General features: G+C 42.3%; 2 protein-coding genes across 4 annotated transcripts in view; both read left to right on the top strand.

The window, feature by feature from the left end:
- Positions 1-4,595: 4,595 nt before the first annotated feature.
- On the top strand, positions 4,596-16,559 carry LOC111971209 (UPF0690 protein C1orf52 homolog). Its single transcript, XM_023998001.2, has 3 exons — positions 4,596-5,036; positions 13,823-14,036; positions 15,606-16,559. Exons 1-3 carry the CDS (start codon positions 4,728-4,730, stop codon positions 15,758-15,760), a joined length of 678 nt encoding a protein of 225 aa, XP_023853769.1. The 5' UTR covers positions 4,596-4,727; the 3' UTR covers positions 15,761-16,559.
- A 6,463-nt stretch (positions 16,560-23,022) lies between these two features.
- Positions 23,023-26,130, top strand: part of LOC111971208 (rho GTPase-activating protein SYDE2-like) — an 85,282-nt gene continuing 82,174 nt past the window's right edge. For 2 of the 3 annotated variants that reach the window (XM_070446228.1, XM_023998000.2), the window contains exon 1: positions 23,430-25,525. In XM_070446228.1, coding sequence (XP_070302329.1) covers positions 23,473-25,525 — 2,053 coding nt within the window. In that variant the 5' untranslated portion in view covers positions 23,430-23,472. The other variant, XM_070446229.1, reaches the window with a different exon arrangement.

The raw sequence follows: 26,130 nt of genomic DNA, 5'->3' as shown, positions 1-26,130 counted from the left end.
ATTCTTCACGGTTCCCCTATCTGATCGACTGTCAATATAGCCCGACTTGTGGAATCGTTATATATTTTTATTTTTTATTTTTTATGGGTCTTCACGGTAACACTTAGCTGATTTGCCAATACTAACTACTGCCCGGCTATATGGATCCCATCTTTTAATTGTGGATTCTTCACGGATACCCCTATCTGATCGACTGTCAAATATGGCCCGACTATGTGAATCGTTATATAAGCTTATCCTTCACTGTACACCTACTCGATCAGCATACGCGTAGTGCCAACTATGTGAATAAGTCTTTTACCTATTATGCTTAGATATCTGTACACACAATGCCTAAATTCTAAACAATTCCACATAAATTTAGCAACAATTCACACTCACCACAGTACTCTCTGATCATAATTTAGATATTGGCTATAATACAATATGCAGATTTTGATTAAACCGGCTCTGCTTACCTTAATATTTTCGAGCTCTTTGATCAGTTTCCTGGTGGTTGAATCGCCCGATTCCCTCGACGGCGTGGTCACCTTCTCTTCTTGAATCTTTCTCCCACTCGCCTCCTGTCTGATCAACTTTCTATGGACCGAATAAGTGTCTAATTACCATTCTCTGCTTACCAAGTTCTGTTGATAAAACGTTTTACTGGAGACAGGAGACCAAGTGGACATAGGACGAGGTGGATAATTTCATTAAAGGCCGTTTAATCAAGTGTAAGATATCAGGCAAAACGTGCCAGCCCCTTTCTGTCTGATTCTTATGATCGTCGGAGAAGAGACCGCTTCTAACATTCAATTATATAGGCAACTAGCAAAGTAGGTGGTCTTGTCGTCTGGCCTTCTTTGGTCATCTTGGTCGTGAGTCTGTGTCGGACACGTAGGTGTCGACGTTCCATTGGCTCTTGACATAGTTCTTTGTCTTGAGTCACACCCTTGGAAAGAATGTGTATGTCTAAATGATGTTTCAGGTGTCCTGAGTGGGGTGTGTGTGTGTCTGAGGTTAGTATCTAATGGATCGCATTGCCTAGGACAATAGAGGGTGGTTCATTTTTACAAAGGTAGCCTATGTTGGAATGTTGTATCTGTTCCAGTCTCTAGTTCATTTTTCTCAAAGGATAGCCTATAGTTGGAATGTTGTTTACTAGTTCTTCGCATTGTTTTCCAATATATACTTAACATAGCTCTATACAGTAGTGACTGGAGTTACAAACAGACTATGTGTAAGAAATTGAAATAGATACTGGAGACTAGTATAACAACATTCCAACATAGGCTATCCTTTGTACAAAATGAACTAGATACTGGAGACTAGTATAACAACATTCCAACATAGGCTATCCTTTGTACAAAATGAACCCACCCTCTATTTGTCCTTAGGCACATGCCGATCTCATTAGATACTAACCTCAGACACACACACACCCCACTCAGGACAGGCCCCTGAAACATCATTTAGACATACACATTCTTTCCAAGGGTGTGACTCAAGACAAAGAACTATGTCAAGAGCCAATGGAACGTCGACACCTGGTCCGAACAGGACCACTCACGACCAAGATTGACCAAGAGGAAGGCCAGACGACAAGACCACCTACTTTGCTAGTTGCCTATATAATTTGAATGTACTGTTTAGAGCGGTCTCTTCTCCGACGATTTCATAAGAATCAGACAGAAAGGGGCCGTGCACGTTTTTGCCTGATATCTTTACACTTGATTAAACGGCCTTATAATGAAATTATCCACCTCGTCCTATGTCTCCACTTGGTCTCCTGTCTCCAGTAAACGTTTTATCAACATATGGAGGCTGATATAGCAGACAATGATTGGGCTGCACTAGCAGTCTCTTGCCTCAGTCACACATTCATAAATAAGTGTTATATCGCTCCCTGGTGGTCGTATATTTGATAATTGAAATCTTTTTACAACTGGATGGCCTTGGAAGATGAACATGAGATCAAATTATGCAGAAAATATTTAGGTTAATTTATTTTAGAAATCTTTGGGGTTATGACAATGTGTTTTGCAAGTGCATGAGGTCTGAACATTTTCACAATATATAAATTACATTTAAATATGTTTATTTTCCTAGACCATCATGAAAAGGGGCATGATGGAAGCCCTACAATATTACGTTTTGCTAAATAGTGAGAACGCTTGGGAACAGGCAATGTCGAAAAGTAATATTTTGTACTTTTCTTAAATGTCGTTTTTTGTAATTGACTAAAACGAGCAGACCGGAATATTAAGCTAGCCAAGACCAACAACATAAACAAACTATACAGTAGTGACTGGAGTTACAAACAGACTATGCTAAACTAGTTAAATGTCTTATGTGTGATAAAATGTTTTACATACTAGCTACCGGAGGCCGGCCTCCTTGGACACCGGGTCCCGACATTTCCCACTCTTCCACGCCGAATAGCCTGAAGCCGCACAGGGCTCTTCTCTCAGGCTCTATTTCGCTACATTGGAGCATTGTCGAGATTTTTGACCTGGTTACAAGTACATTGAACAACACAGCAGCTTTTCGGCATTTTTGTTATTTCTGTATAACAAAAAAAATCAGCAACGAAGTTGACTCTTTTGCAATGGGAAATCATTTTTATTTCACCAATTTGTGGGCGTGGTCGAACGGGAATGACATCATTTGACGTGAATATCGACTCACCTTAGATAAGAGACAAGTATAAAATGTACTCATTCAATCCATTGTTATGTTCACAATATACTGCATGTATAACATAACTATATTCATGAGATGTGGAGTCCTCTGTGTCAGGGGTCGGCAACAGGCGGCCCGCGGACCAAAACCGGCCCGCAAGTTACTATTTTTTGCCCCCAAAAGAGTTTCGCAAAAACATATACACTGAACAAATATATAAAAGGCAACATAGATTTTACTGAGTTACAGTTCATATAAGGAAATCAATCAATTTAAATAAATTCATTAGGCTCTAATCTATGGATTTCACATGACTGGGAATACAGATATGCATCTGTTGGTCACAGTACCTTAAAAAACGGTAGGGGCGTGGATCAGAAAACAGTCAGTATCTGGTGTGACCACCATTTGCTTCATGCAGCGCAACACATTTCCTTCGCATAGAGTTGATCTGGCTGTTGATTGTGGCCTGTGGAATGTGGTCCTACTCCTCTTCAATGGCTATGCGAAGTTGCTGGATATTGGCAGAAACTGGAACACGCTGTCGTACACGTCGATCCAGAGAATCCCAAATATGCTCAATGGGTGACATGTCTGGTGAGTATGCAGGCCCTGGAAGAACTGGGACATTTTCAGCTTCCAGGAATTCTGTAGAGATCCTTGCGACATATCATATCATATCTTGTGCATTATCATGCTTAAACATGAGGTGATGGCAGCGGATGAATGTCACGACAATGGGCGTCAGGATCTTGTTATGGTATCTCTGTGCATTTAAATTGCCATCAATAAAATGCAATTGTCCTCAGTTTATGCCTGCCCATACCATAACCCCAGGCCACCGTGGGGCACTCTGTTCACAACATTGGCATCAGCAAACCGCTTGCCCACAAAATGCCATACACGTACATACATGTCTGCCTGTTACAGTTGAAACCGGGATTCATACTTGAAGAGCACACTTCTCCAGCGTGCCAGTGGCCATCGAAGGTGAGCATTTGCCCACTGAAGTCGGTTACGACGGCAAACTGCAGTCAGGTCAAGACCCTGGTGAGGATACCGAGCAATCAGATGAGCTTCCCTGAGACGGTTTCTGACAGTTTGTGCAGAAATTCTACGGTTGTGCAAACCCACAGTTTCATCAGTTGTCCGGGAGGCTGGTCTCAGATGATCCCGCGGGTGAAGAAGCCAGATGTGGAGGTCCACAGCTGTTGTGGTTACACATAGTCTGCGGTTTTGAGGCCGGTTGGACGTACTGCCAAATTCTCTAAAATGACATTGGCGGCGACTTATGGTAGAGAAATTAACACTCAATTATCTGGCAACAGTTCTGGTGGACATTCCTGCAGTCACCTTGCCAATTGCACGCTCCCTCAAATCTTGAGACATCTGTGGCATTATGTTGTGTTACAAAACTGCACATTTTAGAGTGGCCTTTTATTTTCCCCAACACAAGGTGCACCTGTGTAATGATCATGCTGTTTAATCAGCTTCTTGATATGCCACACCTGTCACGGGTGGATGTATTATCTTGGCAAAGGAGAAATACTCACTAACAGGAATGTCAATAAATTTGTGAACAAAATTTGAAAGAAATAACCTTTTTGTGCGTATGGAAAATTTCTTAGACCTGTTATTTCAGTTCATGAAACATGGGACCAACAGTCTATGTTGTGTTTATATTTTTTATCAGTATATACTGTATACCATTCGAATAATCTGTAGGTTAGGAGACACTCACACACACTGTATATTACAGCCTTGGTTTAAGAAATGAAAATACATTTTGATTTTGGAAATATACAATGTGGTTGTGCATTGAGTTTGAGGAAAATAACTGTTCACAAAAGTTATGCCGAGTGTCTTGAAAAAAGGGACTACTGCTCCTTTAAGAAAATAGTTTTACGACAACTTTTTAGGGTATTACAAATTTTACGGCAGTAGTTATTCAAAATGGAGTAACCAGCAAAATCATCAAGGTTGCTTGCTAATTAGCTAGGGCATTATATTCCTATCTCTAAAGTTAAATTCAACGTATTACTAGCTAATGTAATCCTTTCATCAGTATGGTTGATAAGAAGAAACCAGACTCGTTCCATTACTTCATGAGTTACGATGATCTGAGTGACAGTAGCGATAGTAACAGCAGCGATTCTGATGAACAGGGCCAGAAGAAATCGAGAGGAAAGGGGGGGGACGATGCTACTGGAAGCGGCAACAAATCTCCCCAACACGGGACCAAGCGGGCGGTTAGTGGAGCTCCTCTACCCAAACCCGACGAGCTCTTCAAGTCGGTTGCCAAGCCATCCTTCCTGTACAACCCATTGAATAAACAGATAGATTGGGAGAGCCGCGCCGTGAAAGCTCCCGAAGAGGTACTGTAAAAATACGAAGCTAGCTAGCGTTCCGTTGACCTAGTAACTTGTGTATGTAGCTTGAGATGTAACGTTAACTAGCTAGCTAATTCCCACAGCGATACAACAATATAACAACTACTGCTAGTAGCTAACGTTAGTGTAGTGTTACATTAGCAAGTGAAACACCACTGTACTGTATTCTACCAGCTAGATAACGTTAGTTTTACAAGCAAGCTACATTACAGTGTTGCCACAGGTTTAGAGAGAAATAGTAATTATTTTTGTAGACACTCCGCCATGGTTTCTTGGACAAAGGCTGCTATGAGGAAAATGAATGGCGTTTTTGGATAAAAGCAGAAAATAATGTCTGTGGTAATCACAGGCTTTGATCTTATACGTTTTGTTCTGTGAGATAACCTTCATCAGCTAACATAATGTTTTGTGAATTTTGAAGAATTTGTGATAATAAAAAACATAAATCACAAAAGTTTCATCATTAATAAAAGTCTCGTTAACTGACTGCTATTATCTCATATAACAAAACGTATACGACCTCCTAAGCCTGTATTAACCTAAGACCTTAATTTCGGGGCGTTTATTCCCAAACCCTGTTTTTTTTTTCATAGGGATGGCTGAACAAACCAGAGTTAATTTATTTCCATGTTTTAGGACTACAAGTTGGAGAGTTCTTCTTTGCTATATTGGCGATCACACAATTTAATGTGCATTCCGCCACCTACAGTGCGGGATGGAAACAGGATTCCCACAAATGGAATTAAATACCAAAACTACCAAACTAACAGTAAATAAACTAAATCAAACATTTTCTGTTAATAAAAAACAGATCTCATCCCAACAAAGGCTCAAGGGGATCCTGGGAGGTCTGGTCTTCTGGCGCCAGTAACTCTTGCAAGTCTTCAGATGTAAAATCATTTACAAAAACATTTCTTGGTGCTCTGGTACCGATTGCCATGCGGTAATAGAGAGAACAGTCTATGACTGGGGTGGCTGGGGTCTTTGACAATTTTTAGGGCTGTACAGTTTGTAACTGGCCATGAACGCCACAAAATCCACATTTTTAACACAGGGTATCTTTTGACTTGCAGCTACGCTGTGGTGCGTCCACTACCATATCTTCACTAGCATCATCACTTGTTTTCTCAATTCTTTTAATCCCCTCTACATAGGAGATTTGATTGACTGCTCTAACTTTTGCCACCTCAATCTCCTTCACCCTTACAGGACACTCCAGGAACTTGGGATCATGATCCCCACCACAATTGCAACACCGTCGTCCTTCTACACACCGTTCTTCAATATACTCTCTCCATCTGCACACACTTGAAACATGGCCAAATCCTTTACAGGTCTTACACTGCAATGGTTTGAGGACGAAAGCTCTTACAGCGTATCTTACATAACCAAGCTTCACATGCGTAGGTATTTGCTCTTTATCAACAACAAAAAAACAGGACTGACAGACTTTCTTATTTTTCTCCATTCACCCAGCTGATCAGACGCCAGGCACCAACCACACCAGGAATTCTCTTCAGGGATTCAACCTGAACATCCGTCGTCACCCCTGAGATGACTCCTCTGACTGGTGCTCTACTCCAAAGTTCAAAACACACCTTCTGTTGTCCGGATTCTCACTGTAACCTTCCTCTGTTCTTCAGAAATACAATTAATCCAAATAAGACCACTCCTGGTAACTGACGGACTACTTTTCCCAGCGCATACTTCACCATTTTCGACACCTCAAACGGGTCTCCCACATATGCTTTCTTACTCAACAAATGCATCCCAACAAGAAACAATTCATTTTCATTCATACAAGTATCCTCCACTCCAATTTTAGACAATTTCCTTTTTGTTCCAGTTTTTCGATACTACTTTTGTCCATTCAGAACATTCGTCTTCACCAACTTTGCTTGACGCGCTGCTTGATTCGAACTCATCATCCACCTCCGCTAACTTTCCACGGCTCGTCAACTGGCAAGCTCTATTCCAGGGATTTTCAATTTTTTCTTGACTGCCAGCTCATCTGCTATAATGGCTAGCAGATTGTAACGGCTAATGTGATGCTCCATTAGTGTTACAGGATAGGTACTGTTTGGAGTAGCAGAGAATTTTCGACCAACCTGAACTTGACGATACTTTCTTTGTTCTCGATTCAGCCAAACATGTATCTTCTAAAATGTCTGTGTCCAGTTTCAGGTGGTTCGTTAGAATTTAGAAAATGCCCCATTTATTAAAATAAATGTTTTACTCGATGAAGTAATCCAACAACGTGTATGCCTCCATCTGTGGACTAAGTGAAATGCTCGTCCCAACAATGCAAAGAAAAAATAATAATAGAAAAGTAAAACACGTAATAAATACATCAGTATATACAAGGGGTACCAGTACCGAGTAGATGTGCAGGGGTAGTATGTAATTGAAGTAGATTTGTACATTTAACTAGGAATAAAGTGGCAGATGGTAAATGGTAGCAACAATGTATGTGATGAGTTATGGTCAAAGCAGATACTTAAATAGTTAACCAAATATCTACCCAGGCTAACTATTTAGCAGTCTTATGACTTGGGGGTAGAAGCTGTTCAGGGTCTTGTTGGATCCAGTCTTTGCGCATCGGTATTGCTTGCTGTGGTAGCAGAGAGAACTGTCTATGACTTGGGTGTCTGGAGTCTTTGACAATTGTCAGGGCCTTCCTCTGCCTGGTATAGAGGTATTGGGTGGCAGAGGGTTCGACCCAGTGATATACAGGGCCGTATGCACTACCCCCTGTACTGCCTTGCGGTCGGATGCCAAGCAGTTGCCATACCAAGTGGTGATGCAGCCAGTCAAGATGCTCTCAATGGTGCAGCTGTAGAACTTTTTAACGATCTGATGGCCCATGCCAAATCTTTTCAGCTTCCTGAGGTGGGAAAGGTGTTATCGTACCATTTTCACGATTGTGTTGGTGTGTTTGGACCTTGATAGATCTCTTAGTGATGTGGACACTGAGGAACTTGAAGCCCTCGACCCGCTCCACTACAGCCCCATTGATATGAATGGGGGCGTACTCAGCCCTCCGTTTCCTGTTGTCCACACTGCCAGGTCTATGACCACCTCCCTATAGGCTATCACGGCGTCGGTGATCAGACCTTCCACCGTCATTTCATCTGCAAACTTAATGATGGTGTTGGAGTCAAGCACGGATACACAGTCGTGGGTGAACAGGGAGTACAGGAGAGGACTGAGCACGCACCCCTGAGGGGCACCCGTGTTGAGGGTCAGCGTGTGACGGATGTTGTTGCCTTCCCTCACCACCTGGGGACGTCCCATCAGGAAGTCCAGGATCCAGTTGCAGAGGGGGGTGTTCAGTCCCAGGGTCCTTAGCTTAGTGATCTTAGAGGGCACTATGGTGTTGAACGCTGAGCTGTAGTCAGTTAACAGCATTCTCACATAATGGAGCATTTTCTAAGTTCAGAAGAACCACCTGCAGCTGGAGCAGATCATTTTGATTTGAAGATAAATGTTTGGCCTAGGGATCTTAACGTTAATCGGTTTTAGATGCTGAAAATACATTTGACCGGTCATGCTTTAGTGGGAATTAATTTTCTCGGCTGTATTTTCATTAGTCGTCATGTATCTTATTTATCACACGCGCACACAGCATACAGAAACTAGTTTGTGGATTGGAATAGCCTTTCACCTGAGAGCAGCTCCTCGAAAAGCTGGTACTAGAGTGAAATGTGCTTTTTATCTACCCAGTCATTGTGCAACAAATTCTACATGCAGTCGCGTGTTAACCTCTTGATGACCACAATTTTAAAAAAAAAGTTATTTTTATTTCTCAATTTCAACTTGTAATTAAAGCGCGCCCGCCATTCGAGTGTATAAGCTATAGCCAACGGTAGGCAGGCTATCAGTTCGTCACCCACCACATTACCACGGTTGAGGCAGTATCGTTCTTTGAAACCTGAACGTTTGACTTCAAATATTGAGGAATGTCTTACCTTGCTTCAAAGTAGCCTATCAAAAATCCAACCATAGAAATGTGGCAATTCTTTTATAAAAGCTTCCTCATGCCAATTACCAGTATTTCTCTCCTATTCTATTGGTTTTCATATCAACTTTTTTATATCAACAAGCCAATGGCACAATCCTAGCCATATTAGCAGCACATCCTAGTTGTTGCTATTAGATTCCGCCTCTTTTCTAAGTTTCTGATAGTAATTTTAATCTCTACCGCTCGCATTAAGTGCACTCTTTAGAACAGTGTTTTCCTGCGAATTACATTTTGGTAAATGTTTGAAAAAGGAGGTTTGATGAGCTGCTTCATTACAGCAGTTGTGTGTTCAATAATAGGCTTTATTTAGCCTTTTGAGTGTTAGACGATAGGCTTGCTATTGTTGCGTGTTTTCATAAAAATGTATCTCTTAATGAAAAATGTCCATTCCTTGTATTGCATGGATAGTATTTTCTGTTGGTCATGTCATTTGACTGTTTGGAAAATGTTCTGCTGTTTGTTGCCCAGTTAATGAGGGTTGGTTAGTCAATTTGCACCCCATGGTTGGCCAAATCGAGAACGATGATAGTATCACCAAGTAAAGGTTGGTCAAATTCTCTGCTACACCAAACAGTACCTATTCTGAAACGGCTAATGGAACATCGCATTAGCCCGTTACAATCTGGTAGCTATAACTACTGTCGGAAGAGAATGGCGTCTGCAATGCAAAGGGTTGTGGGTTCGATTCCTCCTGGGGCCACCCACCCATATGTAAAATGCATGCATGACTGTTAATCGCTTTTGATAAAAGCGTCTGCAAAATAGCATTTCTTATTATATATTTACTATATACACTGAGTGTACAGAACATTAGGAACACCTTCCTAATATTGGGTTGCACAGCCTTTTGCCCTCAGAAAAGCCTCAATTCGTCGTGGCATTGACTACAAGTTGTCGAAACTGGCCCATGTTGACTCCAGTGCTTCCCCCAGTTGTCAAGTTGGCTGGATGTCCTTTGGGTGGTGGACCATTCTTGATACACACGGGAAACTGTTGAGCTTGACACAAACCGGTGCGCCTGGCACCTACTACCATACCCCGTTCAAAGGCACTTAAATATTTTGTCTTGCCCGTCCACACTCTGAATGGCATACATACACAATCCATGTTTCAATTGTCTCAGGGCTTAAAATCCTTCTTTAACCTGTCTCCTCCCCTTCATCTACACTGATTTGAAGTGGATTTAACAAGTGACATCAATAAGGGATCATAACTTTCACCTGGTCAGTCTTTCATGGAAAGAGCAGGTGTTCCTAATGTTTGTACACTCAGTGCCAGTTTATTAGGTACACTCATCTAGTAGCGGGTCAGACCCCCCTTTTGCCTCCAGAACAGCCTGGTATCAATGGGCCAGGAAAACATTCCCTACACCACCGCCACCGGCCTGTACCGTTGACACCAGGCAGAATGGGGCCTTGGACTCATGTTGCTTACACCAAATCCTGACTCTGCCATCAGCATGACGCAACAGGAAGCGGGATTTGTTCGACCAGGCAATGTTTTTCCACTCCTCAGTTGTCCAGTGTTGGTGATCGCGTGCCCACTGGATCCGCTTCTTCTTGTTTTTAGCTGATATGAATGCAAACCAGCATGGTCGTCTGCTGCAATAGCCCATACGTGACATGGGCTGACGAGTTGTGCGTTCCGAGATGCCGTTCTGCACACCACTACGCCGTTATTTGCCTGTTTGTGGCTAACCTGTTAGCTTGAAATGATTCTTGCCATTCTCCTTCGACCTCTCATCGAGCTGGTTTCACCCACAGGACTGCCCCTGACTGGATGTTTTTTGTTTGTCGCACCATTTTCGGTAAACCCTGGACACTGTCGTGCGTGAAAAGCCCAGGAGGCCGGGACGTTTCTGAGATACTGGAACTGGCTAGGGCTGTTGCGGTGACTGTATTACCGCCACACCGGCGGTCATGAGTCATGAAGGCAGCCAAATTCCACGTGACCGTTTAGTCACGGTAATTAGGCTTCACCAAGCTCTGATGCTGCTGATGGTCATTAGTAGTCTACCGAACTTGCTAACTTAACTGCCTGGAACTCAGAACTCTATTGTTCCTCTAATCCCTTTAACATCAATGCAAATGTAATCAAATCTAATCAAACACTTCACGAGAGCCCATGAGCTGATGTTGCGCAACATTTGTATAGACTATTCAATTGCGTTAGAAAACAGAGTGATGGCCTCTTTTTAATAGAGGAGGATCCCATCAGCTTTCTATAGGCTAGGCTTACTATATTTATTTATATATTTTCCTACTATTAAGCACATTGCCTGTCTTTGCAACAGGAGTATTGCCTACCTGGCTGGCATGAAAAGCATCCTCCATTCGCTAAATTCCCAATCTGGCCCTCAACCATCACGGTCACCTAATAATCCCCAGTTTACAATTGGCTCATTCATCCCCCTCCTCTCCCCTGTAACTATTCCCCAGGTCGTTGCTGCAAATGAGAACGTGTTCTCAGTCAACTTACCTGGTAAAATAACGGTAAAATAAATAAAAAAAAATTAAGTGCATAGATGACATTGTATTTTTTCCCCCTGCCCCTGTTTTGAGACGGGTGCATGATAATGGTCCATTCTAAATCAAAACAAATTTCACACATATTATTTAATATACTGTATGTAAAGACATGTTTTAAATCAAGAAGAGGCTAATATTGTCACCCATCAGACTATCACTTGTGAATTATGTATTACCACTTGTGAATAATGCACAGCATAAGGCAAGAAACAATGCCTTTTTTTAAAAACTTTTTCGAATCATGGTCGCACACCTCATGTTGCCTAGCCCTTAGGCCTATATGTTTTGATAAGGTTTGTATTACTAAAGTGGCCAAATAGCTTCTTAAAATGAAGCACATTAATCTGCATTACAAGGGGTGTAGAGCCTAACTGGCATACATAAGCAGCCTGTGAGTTTCACGTTTGGGGAAGATATTTTTCACCATAAAAATGCTCCTGTATAATAAAAGCATTACATGTATAATCACATTTGTGGTCACTTTTGATAATGGTGTTTTCCCGCCAATGGAACATTCGCGCTTATAGCCTACTGCCGTTTGCACATTGCTGCTTTTATAATGTGAAGAAATAGCCTAATAGTTTATCAACATTTTTAAGCTAAACGTTCTGATCTGTTGCGTCAGCCTCGTGTTTTTGATGCTAGTGGTTGTATTCATTTGGGATCTATCGCATCCCACAACTGTCCCAGACTATGTTTTTGAATATTTATTCCTCGCACAGAATGGAATAAGTCAACTTTTGTACTATGGGTGATAGTAGATTGACATAGGCTAGTGCTTTTGCTGTTTGTTAAGCCTACTCATCTTGTTGGCTGACGAAAAGTAAATGTGGACAGTTCTTCCAATATCTTCAGTATGCGCTTCAGAATTGGATAAGGATGCACGCAGTTGCGTCCTCGACGTGTCTATCTTCACTTGTAGCCTGTGAGAAAGACCCAGTCACGTGATGGAGAGCCATGTGAGTGAGAGCTGCTTCGGAGCACGCAGCACTCGGAGAGAAGGAAATTATAATTATTATATTTAGCCCAAGGGCACAACGGCTACTGGCCGCAAAAAGCATGGATTGTTTTAGGGTACATTATGGCCACACAAAGGGGATGCCACCGGGAAATTCGAGGCAATATCAAGTGCTTGTCAAATTGTGAATGAGAAACTGATGAAGTGTGTACAGTCTGCACACAAAAAACAAAGCAGAGCTCATGCCTTTTCAAGCGACTTTTTTTCAAATCATTAGTTGCATCATGTAGCCTTACAATGTATTAAAAATCAAACATATAGCCCAACATTTGTAGAACAACTAAAGTTACATTAATAACTCTAAATTAAGCATATAGGAGTACCTATTTCTTTGTTAACTGCTCAACACAGAATAGCCGCATGTGCGCACTCCCTCAAATCATTTGGAGAAAATATCCTTTCTATTTTATTCAGCTTTGTTCAATTGAAATCTTCATTATATAAAATAATGCCACGGAATTCTAAACTAATCTTGTCTGCTAATTGAACTAGTGTAGGCTACAGCCATATGGCATAGCCAGATCACGACCTAATATAAGGACAACTCTGAGTATGGTGTTCTGTTCTTCTGAAATAGACAACATTTTCTTAATATCATGTTAAATTTAGACCTGTCTAAAATAAATAATTGATTTATTGTGAAGATGTAGGCTATATTACATGGATTTATTAGAACTTTTAAAATGTAGATGTTCCAAAGGTCTCCATCAGTGGCTTGTAGGCCAGGAAGCCAGGAGATGCTAAATGTTTGTTTATTAACAATCAATTACCCTGCGACCGGCAATTATTTGCTTGACAATCACCAGCTGGTGAGATTTCGTGACCGCCACAGCCCTAGAACCGGCACGCCTGGCACAGATCATACCACGCTCGGTAGCTTAGGTCACTCGCTTTGCCCATTCTAACATTCAATCGAACAGTAACTGAATGTCTCGATGCCTGTCTACCTGCATTATATAGTAAGCCACGGCCACGTGATTCACTGTCTGTAGGCGCAAACCAATTTTGGAAATGGGGTTTACCTAATTAACTGGCCACTTAGTGTATATGTTTTATCACATACACCGGATAGGTGCAGTAAAATGTGTTGTATTATAACCCCATGCATTGTAAACCGTACCCTTAAGGCACAGATGAATAGGGGAACCCTTTTTGTTTTTTAAAGTAAAAGGGGAGTTGATTGATGTGTATCTTTTGCCTGCAGCCTGCCAAGGAGTTCAAGGTGTGGAAGACGAATGCGGTGCCCCCTCCTCAGAGTTACGCCACAGAAACAGAGAAGCCCAAGAAGGGAGCTCCCCCAGGTATGGACATGGCCATAAAGTGGTCCAACATCTACGAGGATAACGGAGAGGACGCTCCACAGCCTCACACGGGCAACGCTGTCTTCCTGCCCACAGAGGAACAGCCATCAGATTCAGGTAGGGGGAAACTATCTGTATGACTGACCAGGGTCTGCCTGCTTAGTATAGTCAAAAATACTGATAACTAACCCAAGATTTATCATTGGTGTTCTTTCCAATTGGAGCAAATTAAGAAAAATGGGCAGAAACAAGCAAGGAGGTGGGCAGAGCCAACCACGAACTAGCAAGATCCTATTGGTGCGTTTTATTATGTATTTGCATATTTCTGTTAGGGAACGCCTACTGAAACACACTCACTCAGCATACCAAGTAATGCACACTCACTCACACAAAAGTCACTCGCGCACACTCAAAGCCAACGCTGCTTTCCCATCTTGTAGAGACATTGAACCACTGGTCACTTCCCGCTTGGTCACTGTATCCCCGACCATAGCTTATTCTAATATTTCTACTACTCTAAATTGTATTTAGTTGTATGGTTTAATTTATTTATATACTGGATTGTGAGTGTGCAAAGCTGTCATCAAGGCAAAGGGTGGCTACTTTGAAGAATCTCAAATATAAAATATATTTTGATTTAACACTTTTTTTGGTTACGACATGATTCCATGTGTTATTTCATAGTTTTTTGTCTTCACTATTATTCTTCAATATGAATGAGTAGGTGTGTCACCTTTTGACTGGTACTGTATGCATAATTGCGTTTTGATACTGCTACAGTCCTATTTGGGTTGTTAATTGGATTCGTCCCGCCATTCTTAATCTTGCTTTTTGTTGTATTTTTCGTACACTTGTAATTGTTTGACATCCGACTGCCTTGTTAGGAGCTAGTTAGTTCATTGCACTGCTATAACACCTGCTAAACTGTGTATGCGACCAATACACTTACTTTCGCCCTTGCACTCCTAAGCAATGCAATTTTTTAAAAACTTTCAGAAAGGGTCAAGTAAGTATTTAGCGGCGAGAAGTTCTGAATGGATGCTTTAGATTTATAGCCCCTGTGATTTGTCTGGGTTTCCCCTTTTGTCTGTGGTATAGCTTCCATCATATTTGGTACTACCCGAGGTACACTGTACAAATTCATACAGCTGCTTGAACCAGGGCCCAATGACTCGCAAACCGACAGTACTGCTCGCTTGACAACGTACTAGCCAGTTGACAACGTACTAGCCAGTTGACAACGTACTAGCCAGTTGACAACGTACTAGCCAGTTGACAACGTACTAGCCAGTTGACAACGTACTAGCCAGTTGACAACGTACTAGCCAGTTGACAACGTACTAGCCAGTTGACAACGTACTAGCCAGTTGCGCCACTGAGAAGTTAGCAATTCTGTGACGCGAGTGGAGACATTTCAAGCTGTGGAGTGAACTTACGCTACCGTCTTTAACTCTGTTGTATCTGCTTATCTACCTGGGTTCTATATAAATGCCTGCACATCTCTCAATGACTTTCATACAGAGAAATACTTTCTCTCTCTCCCTCTCTGATACACAGTAACTTGGTATTTTTAGCAGGGGGGGAAATCGGTGCTGGTTAGGTAAGACTTAAGCACAGTAGGTGGCTATGCAATCTCAGTTCATTTTTTAATTTGAATTCTGACGTGCTGTTTTCTCCCTGTTGTAGACGAGGACGGAGACAAGGCATCCGTGTCAGCAAAAAAGAGGAGGGTAGAGAGCTTCCAACAGAAGGAGAAGAGGAAGAGGGATCTGGGCCAGGCCACCTCTGACAAGAGTTTCGTAGAGGAAGAGAAGAGGATTCTCAGGCAGAACGCGGACTGAGGCCTAGATCTGGTTGAAACCTGGGCTTTGATTTGGGTTTTGGTCCATAGTCTGGGTGCACTAACCCTCAGGGACTGTCCTACAGCTTTCCCCCTCAGACACCCTCACACTCCTCTCTCTTCTCCTGTGTCCAGCCCCCTGGTTATGTGAATGGTCCAGTGCTCGTCTACCCAGTACACATGATATAGATGTTATTGTTATTGAAACATTTGGACTGTTATTTGTAATCCCTTGGTATATCTCTGACACGCACATTATCCAGACACTAGTGGAAAACGCATTTATTCCTGAGTTTGTGTGTCTGTAGGTATTGTCCAATATTTCCGTTGTAAATAGACAACTACCTGACTTACATATTATAGACTTGATTTGGATGAATATCTTTGAACTGCTTTGGGTGAAATCAGAAATGTGTTCATTTGGATCATAGGTAGATGTATTTTTTATGGCTTTTTATTTTTGAATAGCACGAAATGTACGGTCAAGACATTGCGTTATTAGTGTGTCTGTTGGCGAGAACATAGGGAGCGAGGTCAAGAAAGACTGCGTTTGATAGACTGATTGAAACCAAGCGGATAACTTTTAATTTACATAAAATGTCCACCTGATGGCGCCATTGGGCCACATTTGGTACACAACCTTTTCACTGGAGGGAAAGGCTCATTTGCAGTTGTAGTAATTTATGTTGCCGTGTCTTTTACTGTGTCTGTACAATATGTATACAGTTAACCACACACTGACAGTTTTAATGTCAGTTTTTTGTCATACACAACTAATGCAATAAAGGGAATGTTAATGACTTGTTGATTAGCTTTCATTCTTTAGCTTGACCAAAGAAGTCTACTGTACATTGACGTGAACGCTAAATGGTCAATCATGCATAACTGTAATGAACAAAGCAAAATGGTGAGTGATGTTCAAGGTGCCATATTGTGGAAAGAGTCACTTGGAACATTTTACCACATGCTGTACTGGCAGTGTACTTCAGATAAGTAAAGGATGTTTCACATGACTGGAAACACCTGTGAAATGATTCTGTCTGTTAAACATTACTTTAACTCTTGTTCAGTTTTTTTTATTTCCTTAGACCTCAGCTGCTTTATAGCTAGTCCTTTCCAATGAAACTGTACCATGCTGGTATGGACATGCTGTTTATGAATACAGAGTTCCTATTATCATACATTGTTCATATTCCGCATTTCATTCTAAGGTTTAACATCACTTAGGTGTATTTGAAGTTGACATTTTGTGACCTGTATTTTTGAGAATGTGACATGCATGAAATGCGCATTTCCTAATCAGAAATGTACAGTAGTCAATGAAGCAAATATAATGGGTGATTTAGCCCTAGGAAAAAAAAATATGTCTCCGCAATTCTTAACTGCAACTGTTCTGTGATCCGAGGAATTCCTGCCATATCAGTCATCGACCGCTAATCTGAAATACTGGTAAATATGCTTTTGATCATATTCCTCTTCCAGGTATGTGCCTGGCCTTGCCTGAAATGTGTACCTGATCCAGCTCTGGAGCAGGAGACTGATTGTCTATCAACCATATTTGCGGTTGGTAACTCTTCTCCCCTGACTCGGTGGATGACCAGCGAGGTAACATCCATCAATGTTCAAGAAAGTGAATGCCTCACACAAGACGTGGGTTTCGCAATGAGGTGTGGAAATTCACATGTATGACTGGGGGGAAGGAAAGAATTCCTGTCAGCAATGCATAAGCCATATGCAGTCCATTACCGTCTCACTAGTGGGGAAGGCTAATTTGCTCTAGTAGTACAGTGCCTTCAGAAAGTAAGTATTGCCTCTTGATTTATTCAACAGTGCGAGGCATTGGACAACTTTCCTGGTCTTTGTGGTTGAATCTGTCCTTGAAATTCATTGCTCGACTGAGGGACATTACATGTGGGTTACAGAGAGGTCATTCAAAAAATTATGTTTAACAGTATTATTGCACACAGAGTGAGTCCATGCAACTTATTATGTGGCTTGTTAAGCACATTTTTACTCTTGAACTTATTTAGGGTTGCCATAACAAAGGGGTTGAATACTTATTGACTCGACATTTCAGCTTTAAATGTTTTATTAATAACTAAAAATGTTCTAGAACAAAGTCAAGCGGTGTGAATACTTTCTTGAAGGCACTGTATATTTCGTTCATTTAGCAGACGCTCTTGTCACACCATAGTGCCATCAGACTTCTTATACCAATGCAGGGTGAAATGGGTCCACAAAATGGTGAACTGCTATTAAAAATGGTATAGAAAATTATTTTGAAAAACAAATTACAGCTCTCGAAAGTATCTTGTTACAAAATACATTGGAGTGTAGTTCAGCCCAATGTAATAAAATTGACAAAATACTCATAAGTAATTGAAATACTGCCAATCGGTCTACATAACATTTTCTTTCCAAATTATATACTGTCTATACACACCACCTACTTATACTCTGGATTCTGACACATGCTCAGCTCACTCTAATATATTTACTCTAGGCTGTTGATTGGACCCATTCTGTCATTTCTTGATTTCTTGTTGTGATTATTTGTGTAGTCGTATGGTACTTGCTAGACATTCTACTGCATTGTTGGAGCTAGTAACACAAGCATTTCGCTGCACCTGCTGTAACACCTGCAAATCTGTGTATGCGACCTTTGACCTTTTTATTTTTCTTAATTCAGATGAATTTATCCATCACCAGTGAACTACTCCAAGCTTAGATTGTAAAAAACAAAACAAAACAAAAAACACGCATGACATGACACAGCATGCAACACATTTACTGTAAGGTCAAGCAGGCCTATGTCCTCTAAGTGTAGTTTTATTTATACATCACTTGTATAAGTGATTTACTAGGCATGATATGAGACATTTACTGTAAGGTCAAGTATATGTTCCCTGTAAATGTCATGTATAAGTCAAACTTCCCTTATTATATGCCTGATAAGTGAACAACTCCCAAGTATAATATTGTATCATATGATGACATGACATCCTGTACAGTATGTTATGTGTCACATATCCAGTAAAGTCAAGCCCTGATGATGATGATGATGTCCTGGAAAAACAGTGCACTCTGGGACGAGACCTTTTTAATCCATAGCTCTGGGTGTTGCTACCTTACTCTTAAAAGTCCTTAACTACTCATTTCCAGTGACTCTATACCTTAGTGATATGGACATACTTAGTTAATGAAGACCTTGTTTGATTTCATACTCCTAGTTTTTTCTGTGGTATCAAACCCAAATGATGATGGTATAACATCACCAATAATATAATTCTGGCCACTGCTGTTATCTGCTGCTTTACTGTCCTGTGGTCTACATTTACGCCCTGAGAGAGAGAGGACTAAGTGCCAAGAAAAAGGGCTGTCAGGTTGTCAGCGAGGCTTGCAGGGAGTGGTGGGTGCTGCTGAGAAGCGCAGACCTGGGTTCAAATACTATTTGAAATCATTTCAAATAAATGTTATTGTATGCGCTTGGTTGAGCTTGCCTGGTCAATAGAAGAGTCCAAAACCTGCAAACCTTGCCCATCTGACAACTCCAGACAGGCTAGCTAGAGCGAGCGCTCAAAGTATTTGAACGATTTCTAATAGTATTTGAACCCAGGTCCGCTGGGGACATGGGCAGATGTTTTCTAGAAGCAAACAGTTGCTTTTCACACCACTGGCTGGCCCATTCTGACAAACATGTTGCAGAGCGGAAAACCCGGGATATCAGCTAGGGACAAATCCTTTCTTAAATATGTCATTAAATGCTTCATGTAAGGCAACACGTTGCTGTCCCAGCTGTACATTAAACACATGTTATCAAGATGTGTGTGTGTTTTAGGTAACAACATAATTATCATAATCATAAAATGTCTAAACACATAGTGGATCAGGGCCCAGGTTCCCAAAAAGCATCTTAAGGCTGAATTCATCGTTAAAACCATCGATGGTTCTAAAGATGAACTTATCCTTAAGATGCTTTTGGGAAACGGCCCAGGGCATTTTGGTGGTATTATAGAGGAAAGACTCTCTCACACTCGCTCTCTCTAGCGTGTGGACATGCCTGAGATCAATGGTGTGTGGCAGTAAAATGGAGCCACACCCCAGAGAGGGAGAGGAGAGGTTGTGGATGGATGGTGAACAGTAGCAGGGAGGGAGATAAGGAGACCTCTGTGATGATAAACATGTTATTGGCTGTCTGTTGATAAAGCCAAGCAGAGACAAAGGCAGAGCAGGGGGCCAACCCCAACCCACTGAGCCAGAGCGATAGCCTGATAGCCTTCCTGGACGGCAGTAGGTTTATGGTTAGAGATGTGTTTCTCTACATCTCTGTCATCGTCATGTTTTGCCTGAAGAGGCTTAAGTGTCCGGAGAAGGTCAAGTAGCAAACACATGCACTGGACTGGAGGCTTAAAGATAACCCTGCCCTGGTCTAGTCTGGGAGTGTCCTTGTGTTGATGAGTGTGTTGTCTTGATGCTTAACAGAGTGCACTACTTATAAAGCTGTGTCAGGATTTGTAAGATTTCAGGGAAGATGTTGTGATGACATTTTGTTTGGAATACAGATGAATGTCTGTTTATCAATGTATAAACAAATTCTAACTATTTACTTTAGGGACAATCAAGGCTGGTCTTAGCCTTTTGGGGGGCTAGGGCCATGGGGTGGGGAGAAAAATGTTGTTTTACAGCGAATTTCCTGCAATTCTACACATTTTGCAATGGGGTTGAGAAAAATTGTTGCCGTTTTAAAACTTAGTTCCTGAAATTGTACACATTTTGTCATGACTTCTGCCATGTTAAAATATCTGAGTGACTAACAAAATCAATGGTGGCCCCCTGGAGGTCAGGGCCCCTGGGCCCCTTCATGCCCGGTCGGTAATTCAGCCATGTTAAGATAGCCAGCTAATTTACCAATCTGAAACATGACATAACAAAAGGCTGGGGTCGTTAAGCGACTGCTTATGTCGCTTATGCCTGGAGCCGGACCTGGGGACAAGACCACAAATTCAGTTTCACTGCTATTTTCCCAGACATTTTGAAGTTAGAATAGAACATTTAACACTGTGTTCTCAACTAAAAACAGTTTGTATTGTGTTGTTTTCATGGTTTTCTCATCATTCCAAATGGTGAGAGGATACAGAAGAATGCATGTGAAAGGAATAGTGACTCTCTTGAACATAAAGGAGGCCCTTTGCAATGCTGCAGCTCTGACAGTCAGGGATCCAGTCTAATTTATAACCTGAGAAAGGCTGCATGTCATGGCCATACATTTAGTTGCGGTGCGCATTGAAAAATGTGAAGGCCCATAAACCAGGCTGGGGGTAGAGACTGGAAACAATGGCCAGCCATCGGGACGAGAGCCCCAACAGCTGCAAAGCCCTCTGTCCACCACACACTCTCTCTCACACACACACACACACAGTCACACAGCCTACACACAAGCACACAACCACAGGTTTGTCTGAATAGGTTCCAGCCAAGCAGATGTTCTGTCCCTGCCATCCATATGTTCTGCCCCTGCCATCCATCACAAAGAGGGAAGTGAGTGATTGAAAAAAGAAACAAAACATCCTCTTCTTTCCCTGTTGTATCATGGAGCTTGCAGTGTAAATTGCAATGTGCTCTTACACGTATAAGGCACTTGAAACAGGCTAGGATGCTCTCACTACTTGGCAATGTTGGTTGTTCACAACTTTAATGTTACTATGAGACTAGCATTCTACTAGAGACCTTAAGGAATGTTGCTTTGCCATGTGACTCCACTCACCTTGTTATGCTTAAGGAAATAAAACTAGACTGTGTCCATGTTTTATAGGCTCATCTATGACAGCCAGGGGCGTCATGCATCCCAACAATCTGGGGGGGCACAAAGTACATAAGGATGGTTGGAGGGGGGCTACTCCCCCATCTGTAAATTGGAGAATTATGCTTAATTCTATGTTTATTCAATAAATGTGTTTATTTTTCTGCATATCTAAGCACACCTCTAGAGCCATCTGTTACCCCCTGACTGGTGTTATTTAAAAAATAATATTTTAAGAAACTACATCTGCTTCACTGCTAAAACTCTGGGTAAAAGATTGAAAGGAATGTGCGTCTTATTTAGTAATTTCTTGCTTTTCAAGTCTACCAACCTTGCCAGCAGGCATGGCAGCTAAGATACTTAGACAAGCTAGCTACTCTAACTTCATTGACAGCCTGAAATGGCTTCTTGGTAGCTAGTTATGAAGTTGGCGGAGAGGTTCCCAATCTGGACTAGCTAAAGCCAACTTCATAAAATGTATAAGTGGCTAGTAGTATTACAGAGAAACAACAACCATTTTTACAACAAACAAAAAAGTATATAGATTTTTATTTCACATTTTTAAACAGGACGAATCTGAGGGGGCACATGATGCCTTTGAGCAGAAAGCTACTCATGGTCTTGCACTTTTATTAAGCAGGTCAAGGACAAAGTGCTGTTGGATTTGAACGCTATAAAGGCTGTTCACTTAAAAATAAGGATTTCTTCCCAGCAACACTATCGCATAGGTCTTATTCCAGAATAACAAAAAAGGGAATCATTTGTGTAATTACATTGTATCAGTACATAAAGTAACATAAGTTTATCTTATTTTCCAAGAAAGTACAGAAAAATTAATGCATAAGTAATCACTAACCTGTTCAATCAAGTGTTTTAGCTTACTGGTAGTGAAGGGAGATACATGATAGTAATACTTAGTCTATTCACTCTGTCCACCATCTTTTCTTGTGGTTTTATTGTCATGCTCAACTCATTAAAACAAATCTTGAGCATCTTGTAAATCTGTGCTGCAGACATGCACAGAAGTCATCAGGTTCACTGATGCCTTGTACTCCATATCCTCCGGGAATTACGTGCACTGACAAGTCAGTAAAAACCAAGAAAATATATTGAGATTGACAAACATGTATATATATTCTAGCTATATGAGTTGTCTATCGTTTGTGGATTGGCTTGGAAACCACATTTGAAACCGTTATTATATTATTATTATTAGTAGTAGTAGTAGTAGTGTAATTTTATTATGTACGACCAAGCGTATAGGACTTTGCATAATGCGTTTATCGATTCACTGGAATGTAATCAGTGAATTACTAATCTGTCACGTTACCTCTAGGATACAATGTCACACATTGTGTCGTCGGGATACTATGTAGCCAAATTCACAACATATTCGGTGAAGTTTCTACAATGTAGCAGCCAGCTAAACATTTTGAACCTACTGCTTGCGCTCGAGTTTGCGCAATGCGCTCCTTATCACCGCCAGAAAATATTCCAAATATTTTAACTGCAAGCACAGAGATGAAGGGAGACAGATAGCGGAGAGAGAGAGGGTGAAAAGCGAGTGGTGCAAGTGAGACAACAAGCTAACTAGCTATAGACCGTGAAGGGGGCATATTAGATGTGACAGTGGAGAATGGAGAGGACTCCGTACGCTCGGCGAGTTTTGTCCACAGAAAGGGTACTCAAACTCGGTCTCTACCGACCAGGGGGCGTGTGCTGAAACTGGAGAAACACCGGGTGGAAAGTAAGGAATGGCTGATCCTCTGCGGAGGACTTTACTAGCAAAACTTCGGGGGAAGAAATCCAAGAAAGGGACACCGGCTGGTGGATACGGAGCTGCAGCTAATGGGGGCAGAGAAGGTAAAGAAAAAGTTTCTCAAAACCCAGACGGACAAGCTCATCCAGTAGTAATGTTCGCAGAGTTGCATTGTGTGGCAGACAATATCATGACAGGTAACGAGAGTTATGTGAACGGGATTGTAGAAAACAAGGTTGGATCAGTTTGGGAGCAGAGCACGGTAGGAGTTAAGACTAGTGTGTTTCCCCAGCAGGACGAGGCTCCAGCTACCATGCACATAAACACTAACCGGGGGCCGGGAGACAATCAGGGTAGCGGGGACTCAGGGTTTAGGGGTCGAGTTAATGAAGAACTCTTGGGGGTCTCACTTCAAATAGCAACGCAGTACGGGGGGCACGATAGATACGAGATGGGCAGAATCCATAAACAAGTGCCTGGCTACTTCTCGAGACAAGTACAGCAAGAACACATCGGGAGACCGCACGAACAGAGAAAACACTTTGGCCCCATTCCGCGACAGTACAGCACAGGGGACTCTATAGGGTTCGGTGGCAGTAGTCCTAATTATAACATTATATACCACAGACGGCCTGGTGTTGTAGATCGAGATGTAGTTAAACTGACAGGTGGCCACTATCCTGCTTCAAAGAGTAATGGGACAAATGTCTGCTTTGACACATATCTAAAGACTCGAGTCAGCGACGGGCAGGCAGACTCCTGCCATCAAACTGTGTACAACTACAAGGCAGAGAACGCGCAGAGGTCAATAAATGATTTAAAAGGCAAGGCAAAATTGCATCCTGGCCACAACCAGATATTGGAAACAAACGTTACAACTAACTGGATGCAAATGTATCCGCTGGGTGCCCTATGTGGACATCATCCGACCGGTAGTTACACCGATGACAACATTGTTATTAGAGACATCGAGAGCTACGGGAGCTCGCCTGAATTTACCGGGGACAACATTAGGGTGACACATTTGCAGAGCCCCACATTCTTCCCCACTGAATTGGAGATATGCGACGTAAACGTGGCTTCCCATTTCATATGCGCTAGAGAGGGAACACTCCGACACCACTCTATAGATAGCGAGGATGGCGATTATTATGAAAACGAAATTCTCCCCTTTTACATATCGGAGTCAGTAGGACCAAATGACAGAAAGGGCTCTGATAAAGTAGAAAGCATAGAGTCGGGAATAGATGTTCCAAAAGGGCAAGTCATCAGCGACAGTGTGCAGGAGACAGACAGACTACATAACCAGTTGAAAGAGGCATATTACCTACTTATAAACGCCATGCATGATATTCGTTTTGATGGGCAGGTCAGTGTCAACGGGTTTATAGATCAGAAGAGCATGTGCTCGTGGTCGTCCTTCAAGCACGTGGGCAGTGATGCTTTGTCATCTGGAGAGTACAGTGCCCAACAGGTGTCTGACATGGACTCGCTCCCATTGTGCCTGCTGAGTGAAAATAATAATTATTTCATTAGCAAGAGCCTTGTGAACCTATCTGCTAGCAGGATTAGGCCCCCCTTACTGCGATCCGCTAGTGACGGAACTATCAAATACTCCAGTGGTGTGCACAACGGGCCCTGTATCCAGGGCCTCGGTTCCCAAAGCCCTTCGGTTGTTGGGGCCTGTGAGGATGGGGATGGAGCAAATAGGCTGAAGGCTGTTGGAGCCTCTGACCCATTTGAGAAACAGACAAGCTACGATGGTGGCACGAGCAGCGACGACCTGCTCCAAGACACCGGTGACAATGGCAAGTTAAATGAGAGTAGAGGCTCGGTCAACAGCCTTACCGGGTCATCCGACAATGCAGAAACCCAGCAGGGTGGTAACAACAATCGAGACAGAGAGATGAGCGGTTGGACTCTGGACCAGGGAGGCTCTGCCAAGCCCCACGGTGTCACCGTCAACAAGATGCAGGAGTGGATGCACAAAGGCCGCCTACTGTCATCTGAGATGAAGCAGCGCATCGCAGGGTCCACGCCCCAACCCCACGGTGCTCATGGTGGCCTGGATAGGGCACCACGGCCCAGCCAGGGCCAGGTCAGCTCAGGGCCAGGTGGCTCTAAACCAGAAGCCCTGACGACCAGAGTTGACAGGGCTAAACCAGCCGAATTGGTCTCATGCCAGGGCCAGGCAACACAGAAGTCAGGTAGGAAGGCCTCTCCTGGGGTGGTGGTGGACCCCCAGTGGATTCACTCTCCCATCCAGGGAATCTTCCACCTGTTGTCCTCCTCCAACCTCCTTCACCCATATTAAACTACTTCGTCTGGTGGTGGTGGTCTCAAACTCCCCCCTCTGGAGGCAAACCAAAGGGACGGAATGAGTGCCTGTCTGACCGGCCTCTTTGCCTTCCTTAGTAGGATTTTCTAAAGTCTAACTTGTGGCGGGTTCTGGTTCTTCTCCTTCACACACTAATTTACGCTACATTTTAACACGGAATATCGCGTCACGGGGTTATAGAGGGTCACGCTGTAATAGTAACAATAACCACTAACTCACTCTGTAGTCTCATGCTCTTGCTAACGGTGATACTGGTGGTGGTGGATACAGTTGAAGTCGGAATTTTTCATACACTTAGGTTGGAGTCATTAAAACTCATTTTTCAACCACTCCACAAATTTCTTGTTAACAAACTATAGGTTTGGCAAGTCGGTTAGGACATCTACTTTGTGTATGACACAAGTCATTTTTCCAACAATTGTTTACAGACAGATTATGTCACTTATAATTCATTGTATCACAATTCCAGTGGGT

Source organism: Salvelinus sp. IW2-2015, linkage group LG13 (assembly GCF_002910315.2).
Source record: "Salvelinus sp. IW2-2015 linkage group LG13, ASM291031v2, whole genome shotgun sequence".
NCBI lineage: Eukaryota > Metazoa > Chordata > Actinopteri > Salmoniformes > Salmonidae > Salvelinus > Salvelinus sp. IW2-2015.
Note: the sequence above shows the minus strand (reverse complement) of the source record. Positions and strands in the feature narration are given on the sequence as shown.

Excerpts from the sequence above, each read along its gene's own strand:
- LOC111971209 (XM_023998001.2), top strand. The coding sequence starts at position 4,728 with ATGGTTGATAAGAAGAAACCAGACTCGTTCCATTACTTCATGAGTTAC. Across the intron at positions 5,037-13,822 it reads CCGTGAAAGCTCCCGAAGAG|CCTGCCAAGGAGTTCAAGGT; the intron begins GTACTGTAAAAA and ends TTTTGCCTGCAG. Across the intron at positions 14,037-15,605 it reads GGAACAGCCATCAGATTCAG|ACGAGGACGGAGACAAGGCA; the intron begins GTAGGGGGAAAC and ends TCCCTGTTGTAG.